The sequence below is a fragment of the Miniopterus natalensis genome, chromosome 6 (genome assembly GCF_054644295.1).
Source record: "Miniopterus natalensis isolate mMinNat1 chromosome 6, mMinNat1.hap1, whole genome shotgun sequence".
NCBI lineage: Eukaryota > Metazoa > Chordata > Mammalia > Chiroptera > Miniopteridae > Miniopterus > Miniopterus natalensis.
Window position 1 is genome coordinate 3,991,869 of NC_142086.1, and position 21,186 is coordinate 4,013,054.

The following is a 21,186-nucleotide window of genomic DNA, read 5'->3' on the forward strand; positions in this document are numbered from 1 at the left end:
CAGTTGCTATGGTTAATTTTTTGAATCCTCCTGCTTTGGGACAGATGTTCCTATGGGAATCCTGTAATAACTGAATGCACTTGTCTCATTTTTTCTTCCTTTTTTTCCAAAAGGGCCACAGTGAGGGGGAAGAAGGAATTAAGGTGCACGTTTATGTGAGAGCAGGGGTGAAAGCGTGAGAGAAATAAAAAAGGTGAACAACTCCCGAGCACTTCAGGGAGAGGTGAGCATGACCACGCCGTGCAGCAAGGACACGCAGCGGCGTTTTTACTTCTTTTGCGTATCCCATTTCCCACATTAGGAGGACTCCGGGCTTTACTCGGTTATAATTCTCTCCGGCATTAAGGGCATTTATATCTTAACGTGAGCTTCACTGCTTTGTTTGTGCCCACGGTTTCCATCCCCAAACTGTTTCATGAATTCACAGTTCAGTAATAACGTGAACATTTTCAAAAAATCATGACCCACGGAAGATAATGGCCATCCACCAGCTGCTCCAAAGCCAGCCCTCAGTGAATCCAAGTTCATTTCCTTCCATTTTATTTTGTTTATTTCCTGCTGATTCCCAGACAGTTTGATGGCCGGTTAATGATAAGTAGCTGGACACACAGGGCTGTGCTCTGCTCTGAGACATGAGGACCAGCAGGTGCTACAGTTCTACGCCTACAAGGAAAATGGGACACAAGAAAGCAAAACGTGGTTCGTTCCTGGTTACCATTTATCCTTTGTCTAAAATGGCTGAAGCAGAGACTCACAATAAAACTAAGATCAGATTTCAAACACTGCACAGTTTCCCAGACAGTGTTTCCCTGCCAGCCACTGCTCTACACGCCGGTGATGGGGATTCCGTGCCAGCCGCTCAGGAAAGAAAGGGTTCGGCTGCGTTTAACAGGCTTCTCACCTACAGGGCTCCTCAGCACCTTTCCTTTACAAACAAGCATCGGAAGACTGTAAGAGGAAAGTGCTCCTCAAAGTTGGCCCTGGAACCCATTTCCCGCCCCACCCCTATGGATGTTAGAGTCCCACAGATCTGCTTTCTTTTTAAAAAAATATCTTTATTGATTTCACAGAGAGGAAGGGAGAGGGAGAGAGAGAGAAACATCAGTGATGAGAGAGTCATGGATCGGCTGCCTCCTGCTCGCCCCCCACTGGGGATCGAGCCCAAAACTCTGGCATGTGCCCTGACCGGGAATCGAACCCCAATCGCCTGGATCCTACGCCGATGCTCAACCGCTGAGCCACAAAGGCCAGGCTGTTTTCTTTTCTTTCTTTTTAAAATTTGTATTGATTTCAGAGAGAGGAAGGGAGAGGGAGAGAGAGAGAAACATCAGTGATGAGAAAGTCACGGATCGGCTGCCTCCTGCTCGCCCCCCACTGGGGATGGAGCCCGCACCCAAGCATGTGCCCTGACCGGGAATCAAGTTGCGATCTCCTGGATCCTACGAGAGCTCCTGGATCAAACGCTGAGCCACGCCAACCAGGCCACAAATCTGTTTTCTGACAGACCCAGAGGACTACCCCTTGTTACCTAGAGTTAGAATTTATTCATTACTCAGCATACTTCCCCAAAAGGAAAGCAAAGTGTCTGGTTCAATTTCCACCTGTCCCTGAACCTTTCTCCAGTTATTTCTACCTCAACAAAGGGGTCAGAGTCGCAAAACGGCTGCTGCACACCATGTCTCACCGTCTTGCATCATCCACAGGGTGTTGCCATCTCCCCAACAGATACTGCATGTTGGGGCTCAGCCGGCAGAGGCTCACCCTAAACTCAGCTGGTTTTAAACTCTAATACTCTGGGCCAAGAGTGAGAGCTCTCTCTTTCCCCCCTCTCTCTCTTTCCCTCTCTCTTTCCCCCTCTCTTTCCCTCTCTCTCTTTCCCCCTCTCTCTCTTTCCCCCTCTCTCTTTCCCCCCTCTCTCTCTTTCCCTCTCTCTTTCCCTCTCTTTCCCCCTCTCTTTCCCTCTCTCTTTCCCTCTCTCTCTCTTTGCCCCCTCTCTCTCTTTCCCCCTCTCTTTCCCCCTCTCTTTCCCTCTCTCTCTCTTTCCCCCTCTTTATTTCCCCCTCTCTCTCCCTCTTTCTCGCTCTCTCCCCTTCTCTTTAAGAACATAAGGGACTTATGGAATTTTATCCATCAACAAGCACATGTAATTTTTGATAGCTGATGATACCTACTGATGACAAGATAGTTATTGAAGAAAACTGACAGGAAGGAGTGTAAGCAAATTTGTTGGTTTTGGTTGTTCGTTTTTAAGTAACGACGGGCTGTGCGGGGGTGAGCTGGGCTGGCAGCCAAGGCCCGGAAGCCTGGCACCCAGTGAGCAGCAGCCGGGCTCAGGTCTGGTGCAGCTATGACAGTCCCCAGCAACTGAACGCTCACTAATTCCCAGGCAGCACGCTGGTCACACTCTCCAGGCATTAACTTTTCCAGTCATTATTTCTCATTTTCACAATGATCCATCAAGGTAGGTCATGCTATACCTGTTTTGCAGGTGAGGACCTAGCAAAGCTCAGAGAAGGGAAGAGGTGAGCCCAGAGTCACACAGTTAGCAGGTGACAGAGCTGGAATTTAGAAGTGGGACTGCATGGTGTTCCTTCTGCTAGTACCTCACTGAGCCTTTAAACTTGGGAAAGCACGGCCATTGTTCAATAGGCTACTGGGGCTGCAGTGTTATTTTCTGTGAAATGAACAGAAAAAATTGGACTGGCAGGTCGCTGAGGATGTAATCACATGAAAATACTGTAGTTTTAATAATGAAAACAGCAACAACAATGGCTAACACTTGTTGAACATACTGTGTGCCAGATGCTGCTCTAAGTGCTTCATATAAAAACTCTTAATTCTTATAACAATGTAATGAAGCATGTTCTACTATTATTCTCATTTTACAGATGAGGCACTGAGGCAAGTAGGGGCACACAGAGGTTTCCAAGCACACTGTGGTCCCTCAGCAGCCAGATTCTTCTTGTCTAGATGGGGCCTCAGGGTGTAAGTGGGGAGCAAACTAGGTAAAAGAGGGATCTGGATAAGGGGCTGAGTCCAGGATCCCGGGTCCTCATGGAGGTGAGGTGGAGCAGCTTCATACACCCCAAGCGGACACCCATGGCCCCCCCGTGGTAGGAATGTTCCTACAGTCTTAGGTGCTGGACTCAGGGTTACCCAGGGCTCAGAAACCTTCCCTGCCTTTCTTTTCCCCTTCCCTCTCTTATTTTATTTCATTTTTATTATTTTATTTTATATTGTAATTTAACTTAATTTTTAGTTTATTTTTTATTTTATTATTTTATTTAATTTTATATTATTTTCTTGTATTTCTAAGGGGAATATGTCAGAACTCACAAACACCCCCAAAAGAGATTAGGCTCTATTTCTTGCAAAACTTCCAGGGTAGTATTTTTTCAGTTGATGAGAAAAACATATATGAGGCAGCATTTTGGAAAAATGGTAACACATGTAATCTTTTTTCCAAAGCTGTCTTACTTAGGAGTCTGGAGATGCTTTTCCTTTTACTACTTCGTAGAGAAATAAACTGGTTTCCAATTAGAATACCACACAAAACATGCTTCCCCAGGTGAGGGACACTCCACTGATGACGCAGCATCGACAGTCCTGCTCATCCTAGGAAGTTTTGAGTGTATTATCTTAAATATCTGTTGGCCCAGTTCTGGGTCCATTCGTTGATATCTCTGAAGTTACTGATGATTTAATAACTTGGTTATGAAAGGACATCAATAAACGACTAGAAATAAATGAGTTAGTCTCCTGTGTGCCCTGCTGTGCACTGGAGGTTGAAGGTAAACGTTTGGAGGGAATGCCCACGTCGCCCCGCGGGCCCCAACCTGCTGAGGAGGCACAGCGGGCAGTCCGGGAGGGCCAGCGGGCAGGGGACAGCAGGAGCACCAGCTTACCCGGGTCATTCTGAGGCAGAGATCAGCTCACACCCCCAAGGACAGTGGGCCTGGGGGTCATCAGAATCAGAATCTGGAACTTGGGGGTATTTTCTTTATCACTAGAAAGGTTTCTTTTCTTTTGAGTCTCTTTATCCAAAGGGGAAGTAGTGTGTGTGCTGAAACAAACATAGGGCTCAGGCCTGAAGACCAAGACTTGAGATCTGACTCTGTGTTCACCACTGAGTAACAAAATGCCAGCTCTTCCCCATGTTTCACAGATGTCAGTGGGAACTGGACACTCAAGAGCATCAAATCTCAACTTTTCCTTGCCCGGGATACTTCTGGGAAGCAGTGTTTGATGGATGTGCAATTTCTGGCTGTTGATACCGTTCCCTTTTCTCCTCAAACATGAGAATAGACTGAACACAGTAGGGAGCGAGTAGCTGATTTTTCAGTGATCCCCTCACTCACTCTCAGCACCCCCAGGAGAGGGAAAGACAGAAAAATCCTGACAGTACTCTTTGTGGCTTATATGGACCCCTGAGAGAAAACAAAAGTCTCCAGCAAGAAATCCGTGAAAACCAGACACTGAAACAAGGAATGGCTTGTTGTATTAACATTGATGAAAAACATCTAAGCAGATGTAAATATGTTCCTCTATCAATATTCACATGTGGGCCTTTGAGAAGCGAGCTGGATGAACTCTGCTTGGGGGAATCCTATGGGATCTCTCCTCATCTCAGGAGGATCCAATGGACTAAGAGTGAGAACAGATTTTCCTTTTGATTTCTCAAGATTTCACATTCAACGTTAATGTCAATGAGAGCTTCACAGAATGGTGACAAAGACAAATAATTATCATAACAATCTGTGGAGCTCCTTCAGGGCTCCAGAGCATTTGTTCAAGAACCCTGGAGTGGGATTCGGTGGCAGCAGGTTGTCCTACCATCTTCCCCCAGTCTGAAATTATTTATGAAATATTTTCAAGTTGATCATCTTGATTTTGTAATTACCAGATTCTGTGCCCCTAAAGTGAAATATTTCTGGATTCTGAGGAGGGAGCATAAGAGAATTGAGAGTCAATAGGAAGTTTTTTTGAATTTTCATTTTAAAAGGCAAGTCATTAATTCTTGGCCTCCACATGGAAAGTACTTTATACAAATATTCTTGCCTTCCCCATGCCATGATAAATTCATAAATGTTCCCAAGAAGATGTAGTCAGAAAATACATGCTTAGGGAGACAACTAGTAAGGATGAGTAAAACTGTCCAAATGACATATAGACATCATAGATATACTGCCAGGTGGGCTAAATGCACACTTTAGCTAAAAGAAAGGGCCTGGTTCAAATAACTTTGTGTAGTAGATCCAAATTAAGCCAGGGAGAAGTGTTTGGTTCAGATTAATATAATATTGTGGTGGTTTTAAAATGTATATCCACACATTCTTTGGTACTTTTCCCTTTAAAGGATGGAGACTAATTTTCCTTCCTATTGTGTGGTGACTGTAATAGGTGACTCAGTTTTAGTCAATAGAATGGGACAGAAGTGATGGTGTGTTCTGTCCAAGACTTGGTCATAAGAAGGCACTGTGGCTTTCTCCTTGCTGTCTCTCTTGGACCACTTGAGGGAAGTCAGCTGCCATATTGTGAGGAAACTCAAGGAGCTCTATGGAGAGATCCTGTGGTGAGGAACTGGGTCACCCTGTAATAGCCAGCGATGAGCAACAACTGCAGCTCTGGCTGACATCCTAATTTCAACCTCATGAGGGACACTGAGTCAGAAACACTCGCTAAGTTGCTTTCAAATTCCTGACCCATAGAAACTGTGAGATAATAAATGTTTGTTGTTTTAAGCCAGTAAATTTTGGGATACTTTGTTATGTAGCAAGAAAGAGCTAATAGAATGATATGTTGGAGTCATAAGTTCTAGATGTGAAAGGCACTGGAGTGGAGTTGGCAAGAGATCATCAAATGATGAAGCATAACTCTTCGTAGTTGCCAAAGTGTATTCACAAAGGTAACATATATACAGAGAAGTTAAATAACTTGCCCAAGGACACAAAGTGAAGAGAGGTGGAATGTGAGCTCAGACAGTCTTGTTGTTCCAGAATTTCTACTTGTAACTGGTGTCCACCCACCCACCCACGCACCCACCCATCGACATATCCATACAACACACGCACGCCAGGCACTAATCTAGGTGCGAGGAGAATGCAGCAATTACCAATTCAAAGTCTTTATCCTCACAGAGCTTACACTCCAATGCGGACACTGATAACAGAAAGTTTAACAACTACCCACCATAAATTCAGAGAATGAGAACAATATGGCAGGTAAGAGGATAAGAGAGCGATGGAGGAGAGGCCCCTGGCGGGGCGAGGCAGGCATCTCCAAGAGGGTGCTGCTTCATCAGAGGCCTGAATGACTCGCAGGAGAGAACCGCATGGGACTCGGGGAAGCGGTCCCACAGATGGTTCTGCAAGCTTGGAGGCCATGGGGTCACAATGGGATGCTGTGCCTCCCGGGCAGCAGGAAGGCCATGTGGCTGGAGCCCAGTGAGCCAGGTGGGAGTGGGTGGAGGTGAAGCGGGAGCCACAGAAAGGGGCTGGATCATTGGCCTTGGTGCTGGGCTTGATTTTATTCTACGTGCGATGGAAGGTTTGGAACTTGGAAGTAGTAAAACAACCATTTTAAAAAACTCATTTTTCTGCCATCTGCAATCTGCCAGTTTTTACAATGAGATTAATTATCATATTTTCATAAATAATTTCACTTTTTAAAACTATGCTTGCTTCTCTATGGGTGTCTTAATGCTAACCTCCAATTCTATTTTTGCTCCAACAGTCCCTTCAGTGAAATTTTGTTTCGGTTGTCATTTATGCTTCAGCGTAACCTAGTGGGTCAGTTCTGGTCACTGCAGCTCAAGAGAGTCAGAGCAGAGTGAGAAAGGTCCAGAAAAGGGCCACTTCAGTCGCAGAGCAAGAGGAGAGAGAAGGATTAGGGCTGCGCCAGAGGCCAGCGGGCAGGAGGGACACGGCAAAGTGTCTGTAGGAGTATGAAGGGTGTGAGCAAGGTGGACGGACACTTGTTCGCTAACTCCCAGAAACCTTCACCTGGAGTCCCTTAGAACCAGAAAGCACTCCTGTGGGGAAGAATGAAGTATCTGTTCTTCGCACAATTGAAACTTATCATTCATAGTTGTCTAGAGTTGCAAGGTCACAAGGGGGAAGAGATTCATTAGCCAGTGGGAGGATCATTTAGTTCTTAAATAAAATTTTGGCCTAGCCAGCGTGGTTCAGTGGTTGAGCATCAACCTAGGATCCAGGAGATCGAGGTTCAATTCCTGGTCAGGACACATGCAGGGCTGCGGGCTCGACTCCCAGCAGGGAGCGTGCAGGAGGCAGCAGATCAATGACTCTCTCATCATTGATGTTTCTATCTCTCTCCCTCTCCCTTCCTCTCTCTGAAATCAATAAAGATATATGTAAAATAAATAGATAAATAAAAATTTTGTTTTGCCTTGTAAACATTTCAAATGTTCCCAATAAACTTAGAGAAAACAGAATAAAGGTTCCCACATATACATCCCCCATAGTTAACAATTATGAACATTTTTCCATACTTGCCCCTATCTGTTGGAGTTGGCCTCACAGAATGTAAATTCCACACTACACCCCTACAAATATTTCACCCAGATGGGTGTTTTTATGTTATTGCAACTAATAGTATTTTGAAAATAATATAATGAATATTTCAGAGCAAATATCTTGGATTTTCCCTAGGTCAACATTAAATTTATTTTGGCTATATTTAACTTATGACTTAAATATCCAAAAGTATACACCCTCCCCACTAACTCTTTACAGCTTAGGACCAAATTCCATATATTTATCTTACCCACTCTAGAAAGCAGAAATAATGAGGAAGTAGAGGAAGATGGCACCTGCGATTTAGTGAGCACTTTTTTATACATTAGGTGCAATATATAAAATGACATTAAATATTTACCTTGACCAAACACGGTAACTATTATAACCCCTCATCTATAAATGGTGAAATTAAAGTTCAAAGAATTAAAGCAACTTTCCCAAGATGGTGACAACAGCGAAACACTGCAGTCGCTTCAGCAGCACCCAGCTCCGCTCTCTGGCCTCCCCGACAGCGCGCCTGCAGCTCGGCGTGACTCGCACTGTCCACTAGACCCTGCCCGTGCGCGGCCCTGGGCAAGGGCCTCCGGGCAGCGGGGCAAGGAGAAGGTAGGCTCGCCTCCCTTGCTTTCCTTCTTTCGGGATCACAGACCTCTGTCGTCTTTACCCAACACCTGCGCTGCTCTCAGTCTGCTGGTGTCTTTCAATCTGAAATTGAAGGTCTTGTAGGCAGCGTGCGTAGGGGCCTTGTCTTATCCATTCAGCCACCTTGCATCTTCGGATTTGAGCATTTAATCCATGTACATTTAAAGAGATTATTGATAAGCATGTAGTTATTGCCATTTTATTATTCATAGTTTTGATTTTTTTTCCTTCTTAAAGAAGACCCTTTAATATTTCTTGTAATACTGATTTGCTGTGTTGAATTCCTTTAGCTTTTTCTTGTCTGGGAAGCTTTTCATCTGTCCTTTGATTCTAAATAACAGCTTTGCTGGGTAGAGTAATTTTGGTTGTAGGCCCTTACTTTTCACCATTTTGAATATTTTGTGCTAATTCCTACTGGCCTGCAAAAATTTTGTTGAGAAATCAGCTGACAGTGTTAATGGAGCTCACGTGTAGGTAACTAACTGCTTTTCTCTTGATGCTTTTACGATTCCCTCTGTCATAACCTTTGGCATTTTAATTACGATGTGTCTTGCTGTGGGCCTCTTTGGGTTCCTCTTGTTTGGGACTCTCTGAGCTTCCTGGGCTTGTATGTCTATTTCCTTTCCCAGGTTAGGATAATTTTCCATCATTTTTTTTTTAATAGGTTTTTAATTCCTTGCTCTCTTTTCCTCCTGGTACTCTATGATGCAGATATTGCTATACTTAATGTTATCCCAGAGGCCCCTTAAATTATCCTCACTTTTGTGGATTTTCTTTTTTTTGGTCTTGTTGTTCTGATTGGGTGTTTTCTGCTACTTTGGCTTCCAAATTGTTGATCTGATCCTCTGTTTCATCTGCTCTACTGTTGACTCCCTCTAATGTATTCTTCATTTCTGACTGGTTCTTATTGATGTTTTCTATCTCCATCTTTATGTTTCCTATTTTTTGTTGAAGTTCTCACTGAGTTCATCAACTCTTCCCCTAAGCTCACCGAGCATCCTTGTAACCAGTGCTTTGAACTCTGCACCTGGTTGGTTCCTTATCTTCATTTTGTTTAGCTCTTTTTCTGGAGTTTTGCTCTGTTTTCACTTGGGACACGTTTCTTTGTCTCTTCATTTTGGATGCCTCCCTGTGTTTGTTTCTAAGTATTATGTAGATCTGCTATGTCTCCTAGTCTTGGAATAATAGCCTTATGTAGTAGGTGTCCTGTGGGGCCCAGTGGTGCAGTCTCCCTGGTCACCTGAGCCAGGTGTGTTCTTTGTGTGGCCTGTGTGCACCTCCTTGTTGTATTTGAGCCTTGACTGCTGTCCGCAAGCCAGTGGGCGGGGTTGATGCTCAGGCTGACTAGCTGCTGAGGACTGGCCATGATCGTAGCATATCAGCTGCTGTGGGAACGAAGGGGCTGAGCCCATGGACCAAGATTCACTTTAGCAGTGTTCTGGTGCCGGCTAAGTCTGCCCTTTGTTTGTGTTGTTTGCAGAGGTGGTTAAGTGGTGCTCCGGTATGGTCTAGATTTAGTCATCAGGAGGTTAGTTCTCTTGGGAGGGGCTATGGTGCAGGCCAAGGTCAGCTGCGGCCTGTGCCTAGCCCAGGGCCACTTGATATGAGCTACAAAGTGACCTGCAGATGGCTGCTGCTCGTGCTGGGCTTGGAGGAGCCTGGGAGAAGCTAAGGTGCAAACTAAGGTGGGCTGAACTAGTGCTTGGATTGGGGCCCCTTAGCAAGAGGAACTAGGCATGCCGAGGCCAGATGCTGCTTATTTGGGGTTTATAAACCTTTGAAAGATTTTAAAAATTCCACAGCACGAGCCAAGGCAGGTTATTTATATGAAAAAGCTACTGGAATTGGTTTGGGTGGGTCTAAAAGCAGGGAGGGGCTGTGTCTCAGGGAATTACCAGGGCAGGGCGTGTTAACCAGGTTGAAGGAGACTCAGATATGGCCCTGCCTACTGGCTCTGTGGTGGGAGAGCTCAGCAAAGGAACAATGGCCTCTGCCAGCACTTCTTTCGGGCAGAAAGCTGCCCCTCCAACCCTTCTTGCCCTAAAGCCAGGCAATTCAGCTTCTTCCCAAATGTCCCTGGTGCCTTCTGAGCTGCTGCCCCAGTGCTGGAGCTCAGAGGGAGTGAGTCCGAGTAAGTCCGTGCATGGGTCCTTCAAGACGAACTGCCTGCAACTCCAGCAGCCGTCCATCTCCCTGTCTCAATCCCCACTGGTGTTTACAGCCAGAAATTATGGTGACTTCTCTTCCCAGCACTGGAACCCTGGGCTGGGACGCCTGGTGTGGGGCTGGGACTTCTTGCTCCTCAGCAGGACCTCCACAATCAAGATATTTCTCCTGATTTTTATCTGCCACACATGGGTGGGGGACCAGCCCATTCCTTGTCTCTGCCCCGCCTACCAGTCTCCACGTGACTTCTTCTCTTATCCTCAGTTGTACGTCTTCTGTTCAGCTAGATTTCAGGTGGTTCTCAGTGACAGCTGCCCTGTAGTTTAGTTATAATTTTGATGTGGTCGTGGGAGGAGGTGAGCACAGAGTTTATGTACTCCACTATCTTTATTGGAAGTCTTATGCAGATTTTTCTTTAGTAAATACTGTCAATCTATTTTCTCTTCCTCATGATTTCCTTAATAACATTTTCTCCTCTCTAGCTTAATTTATTGTAAGAATACAGTATATATACAAAATACGTGTTAATTGTTTCTGTTATGGGTCAACGCTTCTGATCAACAGTAGGGCATTAGTACAGTTGATTCTTGAACAACACAGGGGTTTAGGAACACTGAACCCCCGTGACGTCGAAAACCCGTGAATAACGTTTGAGTCCCCAACATGTAACTACTAAGTTCAACTCCTATAAATTGGTCCATCACATTATGTTTTTGTATACAACCTGCAAAGTAACACGGGGCACTGGACCTAGGGTAGTACTGTACACAGTTACATTTGCAATATGGGGATAACAGTCCACTCGGGTTATCCTGAAAAATGAGTGAGTTAATGTAGATAAGGTGCTTGGAAGAGTGGTAGCAACACTATCAGCACCCAGCCCATTAGGAAACCAGGACAAAACGGGAAAGAGGAGTGCCAGTGGCAGCCCTTCCGGGCAGCAGGGCTTCCTGCTGAGGGGAAGGCAGGGGGCGCTCAGGGAGCCCCTTCCCTGTGCCCTGCCTCCGAGCACAGTCGCTTACAGGGAACTTCCGGTGGGCACCGGGAGGCTCCCGGGCTTGCTTCGTGGGTGTCCTTTGAAGGAAAATTATTTAAGAGGCGTAGGATTCACAACTGCAAGACCTTCCACTGTTCAAAGCAGCCCAAAGTGGAGTTAATTAAAGTTTAATAGCTGCAGGTGGAACATGTTTTCCAACGCTTCTGGCCAGGGACAAGTGAGAGTGCAGCATCGTTTCCCACTCGAAAGCTGTGACATGGCTGGTTAGTCCAGTTACAAGTTCATATTTCCCAAAGGCTTTTTTAAACTTTCCATAAATAAAGAGAAATTTTCTTAAAAATATGTTTATGACTGATTTTGAGAGTGCATGATCAGTATTGCTGTACCTATCTCCGAAATTTTTAGCTTCTGATAAGTAAAAATAGCGTCTTTTTTCCAGGAGGCTGGCAGTGCGAAGATGACCCTGTTTGTTACGCAAGCCCAGTTCAATAAATGCAGACCCAGCGGACGCACGCGCTCCGCCATCCTCCCGAGACAGGGCTTACGCTCTGCAGCCAGAATGAGCGCCAGATGCTGGTAATCAGCAGCGCGCTGTCGGGCAAAATGAGGGCCGAGAGGTTCTTGACACATGATTTGGAAAGTACCAAAAAACACACACAAAAAACCCCAAAACAAAAACAAAAACCCTGACAGGGTTGAGTGGCAGCTGCGTGGCTGCTGTGGCTGTTCCTAGAGCCTGAGCCCGCTGTTTGCTGGACTTGACCCTGAAGACAAGACTTATTCCCAGGCAAGGAGAAAACCCCTTTCTGAAAAGTAGCCAAACGTTATCCTTATTCAGAAGCTTCCTGCTTCCCCAAATAAAAGTTACTTTGAAGCAGCAGCAGTTCAGCAGCAACCATGCAAATTATATTAGTTAACATTTAGGCCGCTCTTCATCAGTCCCCACGGAGAGCCCCACGCGAGAAACTTCTTTTAAACGCAGTGGCCATGAAGTTTTTAGCACTTGAGGAGAGAGCATACTTTCCCTCTAATGTTAATAATTCAGTACGTCACCGATTATTTCTTTCCCGCTGCGGCGGCTACAAGAAAGCTTACTGTGGTTCAGCTGTAGAGGTCTACAGGACCTTCTACCTCACTGTTTATGATTCTTCTTTCTCCTTTGGCTTTGACTTTCTGCTCTTATTGTTTTACTGAATTTTAAAATTGTTATAAAAATATTTTACTTTAATTTTATCATACATGGTGGTGTAAGCTGCTTCAAATCCTTCATAAGAGAGAAGATGGGGTTTAACTAATTTGTTAGGTAGTTTTATAGATACAGTTTCACTGAACTGCCATGACAGCCGGGAGAAGCGGACATTAGCATCCTTCACGTTCTGCACACAGGGAAACTAGGTGCAAACAGGCAAAAAACGTGCCTAAGATCCAAGCACCACGTACAGCAAAAAAAGTTTCTACTGGTTTAAATGTCTCAGGTAAGACTTATTATGGAATCAACAATGGCGTGAATGAGCTAAAATAAACGACATTTAAGTTGTAAGGAGAAGGAGCTGGGCCAGCGGGCAGTCTCATGGACGAGCACACGCGGCTGTAAAGCACCAGCGGGGAGGGGGACGGACGTTCCTCTGACGAATTTCCTTACTCTGTTTTCACGTAAAGAAGAAGACACACGAGTAGGGTCAAGTTCACACGGAAGTTGACGTGGAAGAACAATCAGCTCAGCTGCATGAGGTGACGACGCTTTGTGCGTCAGCTACCCCGCTCGCGGCCGCTGCTCGTGCCCACCGGTGCGCGGGGGTGGCTCCGTCTTGAGGGCACCGCACTGCGCGAGGCCCAGGGCGCGGGCGCCGTTCTGCTCGTGCCCATCAGTGTACGGGGACAGGCGCCGCTCTGCTCATGCCCACCGGTGCGCGGGGACAGGCGCCCGCTGCTCGTGCCCACCGGTGCGCGGGGACGGCTCCGTCCTGAGGGCACCGCACTGCCCGAGGCCCAGCACGCGGGCGCCTCTCTGCTCAGACCTGCAGTTGGGTGTGTTTCCTGGACAAAGAAGTGCCCAGAAACAGCACCGGCCTGGCCTGGGACACATATGACAACATATTAAAGCACCTGTGAGCTGGACCATCACTAATGTCACCTTCTGTGGAGCACCGGCTCCTTCCGTCTATGTGACCCGAAGGCAGCGGTGCTGGGCAGCAGAGCCCCCTGACGGTGCTCTACGGAAAGCCATCAAGTAAGAGAGGGGCCCTTCAGGCTCTGATGTGATCACAACACAATTCTTCACGCCACATCACTTATTCACTATGCTAGTCGATCATGTCCACCTACTTGCAACTTCAGCAAAAGGTGTAACATTCCCACACAGATGTTCAAAGATGATAAGGCAAAGCTGCAGTGACAGATTCTACCTGATGTCAGGTTCAAATCCAGAGCTCGCAGGATACACTTCCCTTTCTGGAGGGAAAACAGACTGTTCTGAAAAATTTTCCCTAAGGATATTCAGTTTTCTGCAGGTAATAGTTGCTTAGCTAAGTGAGGAATGGCTCACCTGGACAGTTCTGCTGTGCTTTTGCAAACTTTCAATGTTTCTGTACACCTAGACCTAACGAACGATAAGTCACGCAACAGAAACACGTCCGTGGGTTGGAGGCCTGACACGCATTGGACACGCACTGCGTAAGTTTCACCGAGATTACTTAGCTAGCAAGCTGCTGAGCGGGGATTGGAACTCCAGCAAGAGCCATGTTCTTGCTCCTGCAGTTCCCAGGCTTCCTGCTGCCACACAGGGCACAGGTCTATGTGAGGAGGTCTAAACACTCCAGAGGTTACTGACTCTGTGAATCCCTGTGGATTTTATAGTCATCTGATTAGTTTTATCTGCAGAGGCAGCTCCCTCTAGAACAGCCTCCTGGCCACATGCGGGACAAGCATGGAACATTCCATGGAACAGAACATTCTTATCTCTAGGGTCTACGCACAGTTTCTTTGACTTGCCTGGTGTGAGGGGTCTTCCTTCAGGTCTTCATCCAGGTCCACACCAACTCTGTTAAAGAAAACAGAAAACTGGTAACGGCCCTGCTGAGGTCATGTGTGTCAGATGACCTGACCCAAACACAACACAAAGCAGAGGAAAGGTTTGGCAGGAACCACCCTACCTCTCCCAGAATCTAAAGAACTTCACATAGACCTATGGCAAACGAGATCTGCACAACTGGAGCACCAGACTGCTCCTTGCTGTTATCTTTCCCAGCAAGAGCAGGCCTGAAAACCTGGGAGAGGAGCCCTCAGGAAAAGTACCTCTGCAGCCCCCAAAACAGGGATCCTGGAGGGAGGGCTGCCTGCTGCCCTGCAGGACTCACTGACCACACTGCTCTGGGAATGTCGGGCCCAGGCTGCAGCAGGCTTCCCAAGGCACAAAAACCTGATCCTTGGTCCAGAAGCCCACAGAAGCTGCCAGTGGGGAGGACCCAGGTTTGTGGGACCTGAAGCAAATAATTTGGGAAGGGGAGTTTTTATGAAAATGGCTTTAGAAAATAAATTACCAAAAATCACACACTTTTAAAATCTGGCAAATGCAAAAGATATCTCAAAATCCAGGAAACATATAAAACAGTCTAATTAGTTAACTGCCTGATGCACCCCTAAAATAAGCTTCAGTTAAAGTATGTTTTCAAGTTTTGCCTGCATACTTTGAAACTCTGTATATGATAATAATTTTGTATTAGAGAGAACAGGAAGATAGAGCAGCCTTCCCTCTAGCCAGACTGATCAAATGATCGAGAGCTGGAAGGCATCACAGCCTGCCTGCTCATACAGGCTCACCCGTGTGCAGTGCTGCTCACACAGACTGGCCCGTGTGCAGTGCTGCTCACACAGGCGCACCCGTGTGCAGTGCTGCTCACAGACTGGCCCGTGTGCAGTGCTGCTCACACAGACTGGCCCGTGTGCAGTGCTGCTCACACAGACTGGCCCGTGTGCAGTGCTGCTCAAACAGACTCGCCCGTGTGCAGTGCTGCTCACAGACTCGCCCGTGTGCAGTGCTGCTCACACAGACTGGCCCGTGTGCAGTGCTGCTCACAGACTCGCCCGTGTGCAGTGCTGCTCACACAGGCGCACCCGTGTGCAGTGCTGCTCACAGACTCACCCGTGTGCAGTGCTGCTCACACAGACTCGCCCGTGTGCAGTGCTGCTCACACAGACTCGCCCGTGTGCAGTGCTGCTCACACAGACTCGCCCGTGTGCAGTGCTGCTCACACAAGACTCGCCCGTGTGCAGTGCTGCTCACACAGACTCGCCCGTGTGCAGTGCTGCTCACACAGACTGGCCCGTGTGCAGTGCTGCTCACACAGACTGGCCCGTGTGCAGTGCTGCTCACAGACTCGCCCGTGTGCAGTGCTGCTCACACAGGCTCGCCCGTGTGCAGTGCTGCTCACACAGACTGGCCCGTGTGCAGTGCTGCTCACAGACTCGCCCGTGTGCAGTGCTGCTCAAACAGACTCGCCCGTGTGCAGTGCTGCTCACAGACTCGCCCGTGTGCAGTGCTGCTACAGGTATGTGCCCTGCAAAGACAGTTTCTGATAAACTTCATTTCATGCAACTCTGAGAGACAATTCTCGGTGCATATGTTGCACCACTGAATACACTGCCTACAGACCTCTGAGGCCAGGTATACAGAACATGCGTGTTTGATTCAGCCCAGGCGCTGTTCCTGGAAGCTGCACCTGCATCGGGTGACTGGCAGTAACGTGCTTTGCACAGAAGTGACTGTGGGCACACAGTCGTATCCCACTAAAGGCAAACTAAATGTGTTCCCAGTTCAGCTTCCCTGAGGGGACCCCCCACGTGCCCACAACCTCTCCAGGCCCTCTGACCAGAGGAGAAGTCTGATGGGGGGAATCCTGATGGAGAGAAGTCTCATGGACAGAAATAGCACTTGACCCCAACTGTGGCTAAACTATATTTCTTTCACAAATCTTACAAAAACATAGGACCTGGGAACACAATGCTGGGCTCTTCCCAGGCTCTTGGAAGGGCCAGGGCGAGTACCGGGCCCTGGAGCTTAAACGTCCTCCGCCCGGAGGGGCCTTGGCTGTGGTGGGCTGGGTGGGTCAGGCGGGGCGGGGTGGGCAGCTCAGGCCCTCAGCTGGCAAGCTGCGCCAAAGCCTGTCCTGTGAGCACCACAGCTCCAGGGCTGTGGAGTCTTTCCTTCGGCTCGGGCCCTGTAAACACAGGGCACCTTGCAATCCCTCCTCCAGGTGGGGGAAGGGAAGACAGGTTCGGAGCCAGCAGCCAGAGGTGGGAAAGCAGCCACAGTGGACAGACAGCCACGACACACCTCTGATTCCTGAAAAATGAGTGTCCTCGGGGCGTGGAGAGCCCTGCCTCTAACCCGGGTGAAACGAGCAGCTCTTTATTTTATTCTGAACGTTTGGCCTTCAGGGGACTAGGAAGGGCCCCTGGGGCTGACTAACCTGATCCTCTTGGAGTAGACAGACTATCTGATCTAGTTCATTGTCGCTGGAGGGAGAGAGGGAAGGGAAGGGGGTAGGGAGGAGAAAGGAGAGCAGAGAAAGAAAGGGGGGCAAGGATGGGAGGGTAGTGGAGAGAGAAGGTGGGGAGGGCAGGCGGTGGTGAAGGGACGGGAGGTGGACAGAGGTGAGAGGGGAGGGAAGGCGGCAGGGTGGAGGAGAGTGGAGGGGAGTTAAGGTCTAGCCCCCCAAGACGGGTCCAGGCAGTGACCTTGGGGTGCTATTGGTCCGAGTCCAACTCTATGAAGGTGGGGCCCAAGCTGGAGGCCCCCAGCGCCCTCTCTCATGGGCTGGCCCACCTTGGCCCCTCTGGTGGGTCTGAGCTCTGGCTCATGCTGGGAGTTCCCAGGAGCCTTTAGTGCTGGGGAAGCCTAGGTCCCCACCCCCGGGCCACCTGGCCCCCAGGTGGGCTGGACTAACAAGGGTCCTGAAGTTCCCACTGCCGCATCTGTTTCTGGCCCTTTTCTAGTGCTCTGTCTAGAAAAGTGGAGAGCAGAAATCAAAGTTCACGGGACACCAACATGTAAAGCTTGCGGCAGTGTGTCCTGAGGTTCCCCACTAAGGTCCCGCTTTCCTCTCCGCAGCAGTTAAAGCAGACCTTGCACGACGCAGTCATTCCTACAGCCAGCCGCAGCTGAGGAACACGGCGCGAGTTACGCTTTCGTTTCACGTGGGGCGTGGGGACAGCATCTCTGAGTGAGGCGCAGGACAGGCGTCTTCCTCCCCCCACGCACAGGCCAGCGCTGCTCCCGGCCCAGGGCCTGGCTGGAGGAAAGAGCAGCTCTGTGGGAGCTTTACCCCTCCTGCGGAGGCCAGGCCGAACCACAGACGGGCCCACGCCCTCACAAGGCACACAGTTTGGCTTAATTAGAAGGATTTTAAAAAACTCACTGCAATTTAAGTGCTGTGAAGCAGAGGCACATGGAATGATGCCTCTTTCACTTGCAATTTTAGCTCCTTTGGATAAAAGTTGTGCTAATGATTCCCTTGCTCTTGCCCCTCAGAGCGTGACTGGGGCATGGGGGTCTTCCTGGAGCACCGGGCAGCCCCGGCCCACTGGCCAGCTCCGCTGTGCCGCAGGGATCTCCCAGAGGCCCATGGCTTCTCTACGCCCACTCAGTGGGCCCTGGCTACCAACCTTTTCTAAACTCTCCTATCTGCCGGTAGCTTGCCTTGTCTTCTGCCTGCGACAGCAGTGTTAACATGTTGTGCCTGGCCCCTTCAGTGAGTATGGGACAATCCCCTGATGGTCAAATGTAACACGTCTTCCCTTGCAGGTTCATAGCACGTACTCCTACAAACACCCATAACAAGCAACAAAGTCCCCGCATACTGAGGGATCACAATGAATCAGCTGGTCCCTGCCCACCCGGCACAGCCTCAGATCAACTCCCCCAGCTCTGAGGACCGTTCTCGGCCACTTCTCCCTGGCGGTGTGTGGACTGATATCAGCAGGCCGGGCACGTCCCCCAGTGTCCCCAGGGTTCAGCGAGCATGCCAGCTGCGTCTGTTTCTCCTGCTCTCCTGTCTAAGAAAGCAGGTCCAAACGTGACCGTGACATGCTTTTAGGGTTAACCTCGAAACCATTCACTTTCACGCATAAAGCTCATTTACGCACTACGGGTTCTTGAGAGATTATTAAAGACACGGCGCCACCCCGGCCGGTGGTGCCACATGTGTGCATAGCAGCTCCCGGGGGGACCACCCCCATATGAGATGCTCGGTCTCCTAGGTGATGCCCAGGGCTCTTCAGCACCTCCAGCAGCGCTAGGCTACCCTTTCGGCTGGTGAATCTGAGCACAGTGCTACAGGGCTGGTGACTGGACCTGTCCTTGCTCTGGGCCTCAGTGCCTCTGAGTCCTGGCCCTGCTGGGATCTGCCAGTGCCTCTCCATCGACTGAACCCCTCCCTCCAAACTACAGCTGCTTTCTCCACTACGCCCTTCCCCTGCTGACCACTACTGTGGACCGTTCATCGTGTTACCCAAGTTCAGATCCCCATCACGTAAGTTTTCACGGGCTTGGACTGCTGGTGGCTCAATACCTTCCACTCTCTTCTCTGCTCCTGCACCAAGCCCCTCCTGAGGCCCCTGTGCTCACCCTGGTCTGGCTGTGATAGCCCTGGTCCACCCTGTGTTCACCTCTCCAGCTGTGCCCAGTTGTGCAGGGCAGGCCAGTGCTCTGCATGGAATCTGCCCCAATGGGAGTCCCAGGACTCAGGACCTGTGGCAGCTGGTGAGGGTCAGTGACGTCCAGCTGTGAAGTCTCCCACTGGTGTGAGTCCACCACTTGTGCTTTGGTTTCCTCGTTAGCACAAGGGGGCCAAAAAGAGAACCTGCTTCAGGGCTGCAGTGAGGAGTAAATTAGAAAATCCTTGTAGTGGTTGGCTTAGGATCCAGTACCTAGTAAGCTCTCAACAAGTGTTAGCAGCTATTGTTGATGTTATTATTTTTATTCAGATCAGTATTTTCTTTAATTAGTGGGGCCAGAGCTGAGTCCTGCCATGCTTACTCCTGACTCACTTCAGAGAAAAGCCTTCTTAGTGCCCAGTTCTGTGCTGGAGCTCTCAAATGTACAGTAACCTACCGGGGTGCCATAGGGAGCAGCCAGTGCAGGGCAGGGATTTCTGCTTTTACAGTAAAACCTCACATCTATTTAAGGAAGCCAAGCTTCCCAGATACAAAAATATTTACAGTTTACTGTGGTTTCAGGAGGTGAGAGGGAAACAAAGGAGAGGAAGGTGTCTGAAGAGCAAGGGGAAGGGAGGGAAAGGGCGACCTGACCAGGAAAAGCAGCAGAGAGCAGAAAGTGAGAAGGAAGCAGGGACCAGGAGCAGGCCCTGGGCAAGTGGCCTTGCAGGTGGGTGCCGCCCAGAAGTGGGAAGGCTGGGGTGAGGGGATGACACCCCCATAGAGAAAATTTCTCCAACACAGAGACGTAAAGAATCAGGAAGGATTAAAAAGCGACGGAAAAGGCTGGTTAAAACTGTACAGGGTGCTTTGCGTTCTTGGTGCGCTTTCTAATTTAAGCGAGTCCAGCACCGCCTCCGTGGTGCCCAAACGGAACCAAAAGTGAGCTTTGGGAATTCCCAGCTGTGCCCCCCAAATCCCATTCCCCTTCCTTATTTTCCAGGGGCATTAGCTGCATTGTTACGACAGAACACGACTCTGCAGCATGGTGCACCCCTTCCTACCAAACCTCCATCCTTTGGAGTTTTATTAGACGTATTAAACTCTCAGGATGCGCCCGTAGCTGACCTTGGCCAAAAAGCATGTTCCAAAGTTGGGTCTTTGTTTTAGAGAGAAAGCAAGATAAGTAACTAACAAAGGGCTCACTTTTCCCACTAAGGCCAACAGACTCTCTTCTGAAATTACCACTCGGCACCTCTGAACGGCTGTGAAATCTTACTAGGGCTCAGTCTCCTGCAAGTTCCAATCCTCTCAGGCGAAGCTGTGGTTCTTCTCAGCTCCCTGCTGACAGATGCCGGGTGGTGAGGGGGAGAAGCCAACCGTATTTAATGGCTAGGTGTAAAAAATGACATTGCCAGTTAGGAAGATGTGAGGCGCATAAATACGCAGGGCAGCGGAGACGTCTGAAAGATCACGGAGGTTTGAGGACCACAGTGCAGCCATGAGGACATCAGTGTCAAAATCTGGTCTTCACCCCACCCCACCCTACATTATTTGAATCAATATTAGTGAAGCTGTGCATGACCAATGTTAAATTTGTTTTGTAGAAATAAGAAAATGAACTACACTAAGTGGGAAAACTCAACTTAATTCACATCCCTATTTCCGTGCGGAAGAGCAGTTACAGGGTGGGACCACGGAGCCAGACTGCGTGGGCTTCAGTCTCACTTCTACCATTTACTACATTGAGACTTAATCTCCTTAAATCTCAGTTTTTTCAACTATAAATGGGAATAAACATGCACCCACATTATGGGTTATCATGAGGGTGAAATGAGTTAATATGCATATTGTATTCTAAGTATTTCTATGTACATGTACATGCAAAATATTAGCTGCCACTTAGGAAGCACTCATGAAATATGTCCTTGTTGTTTGAGAGAGAAATTGACATACCCCAAATTAAGTGGTAAATACAATACAGGTTAAAGCCAAGAGTACATTTCCTATAAATGAGAGGCACTGGAGTATAAATGTCAATGACAAGATCTAACGGGAAGACAGACATTGAAAACAAAAACTATGGTGTAGTGAGATAAGCACTGTGCATAGCGTTATCTGAATGCACCAGCAGAGTCCAACTAGGGGGATTGTGGGGGGCAGGCACACCTCACAGAGACCAACCAGGAG

General features: G+C 48.5%; 1 protein-coding gene across 1 annotated transcript in view; it reads right to left on the reverse strand.

Moving 5' to 3' along the window:
* SLC9A9 (solute carrier family 9 member A9) overlaps positions 1–21,186 on the reverse strand; it is a 484,070-nt gene that overhangs the window by 94,373 nt on the left and 368,511 nt on the right. Inside the window, exon 13 of the mRNA XM_087818510.1 lies at positions 14,335–14,383. Within this exon, the coding sequence (XP_087674636.1) occupies positions 14,335–14,383 (49 nt within the window). The remainder of the gene's footprint in view (positions 1–14,334; positions 14,384–21,186) is intronic.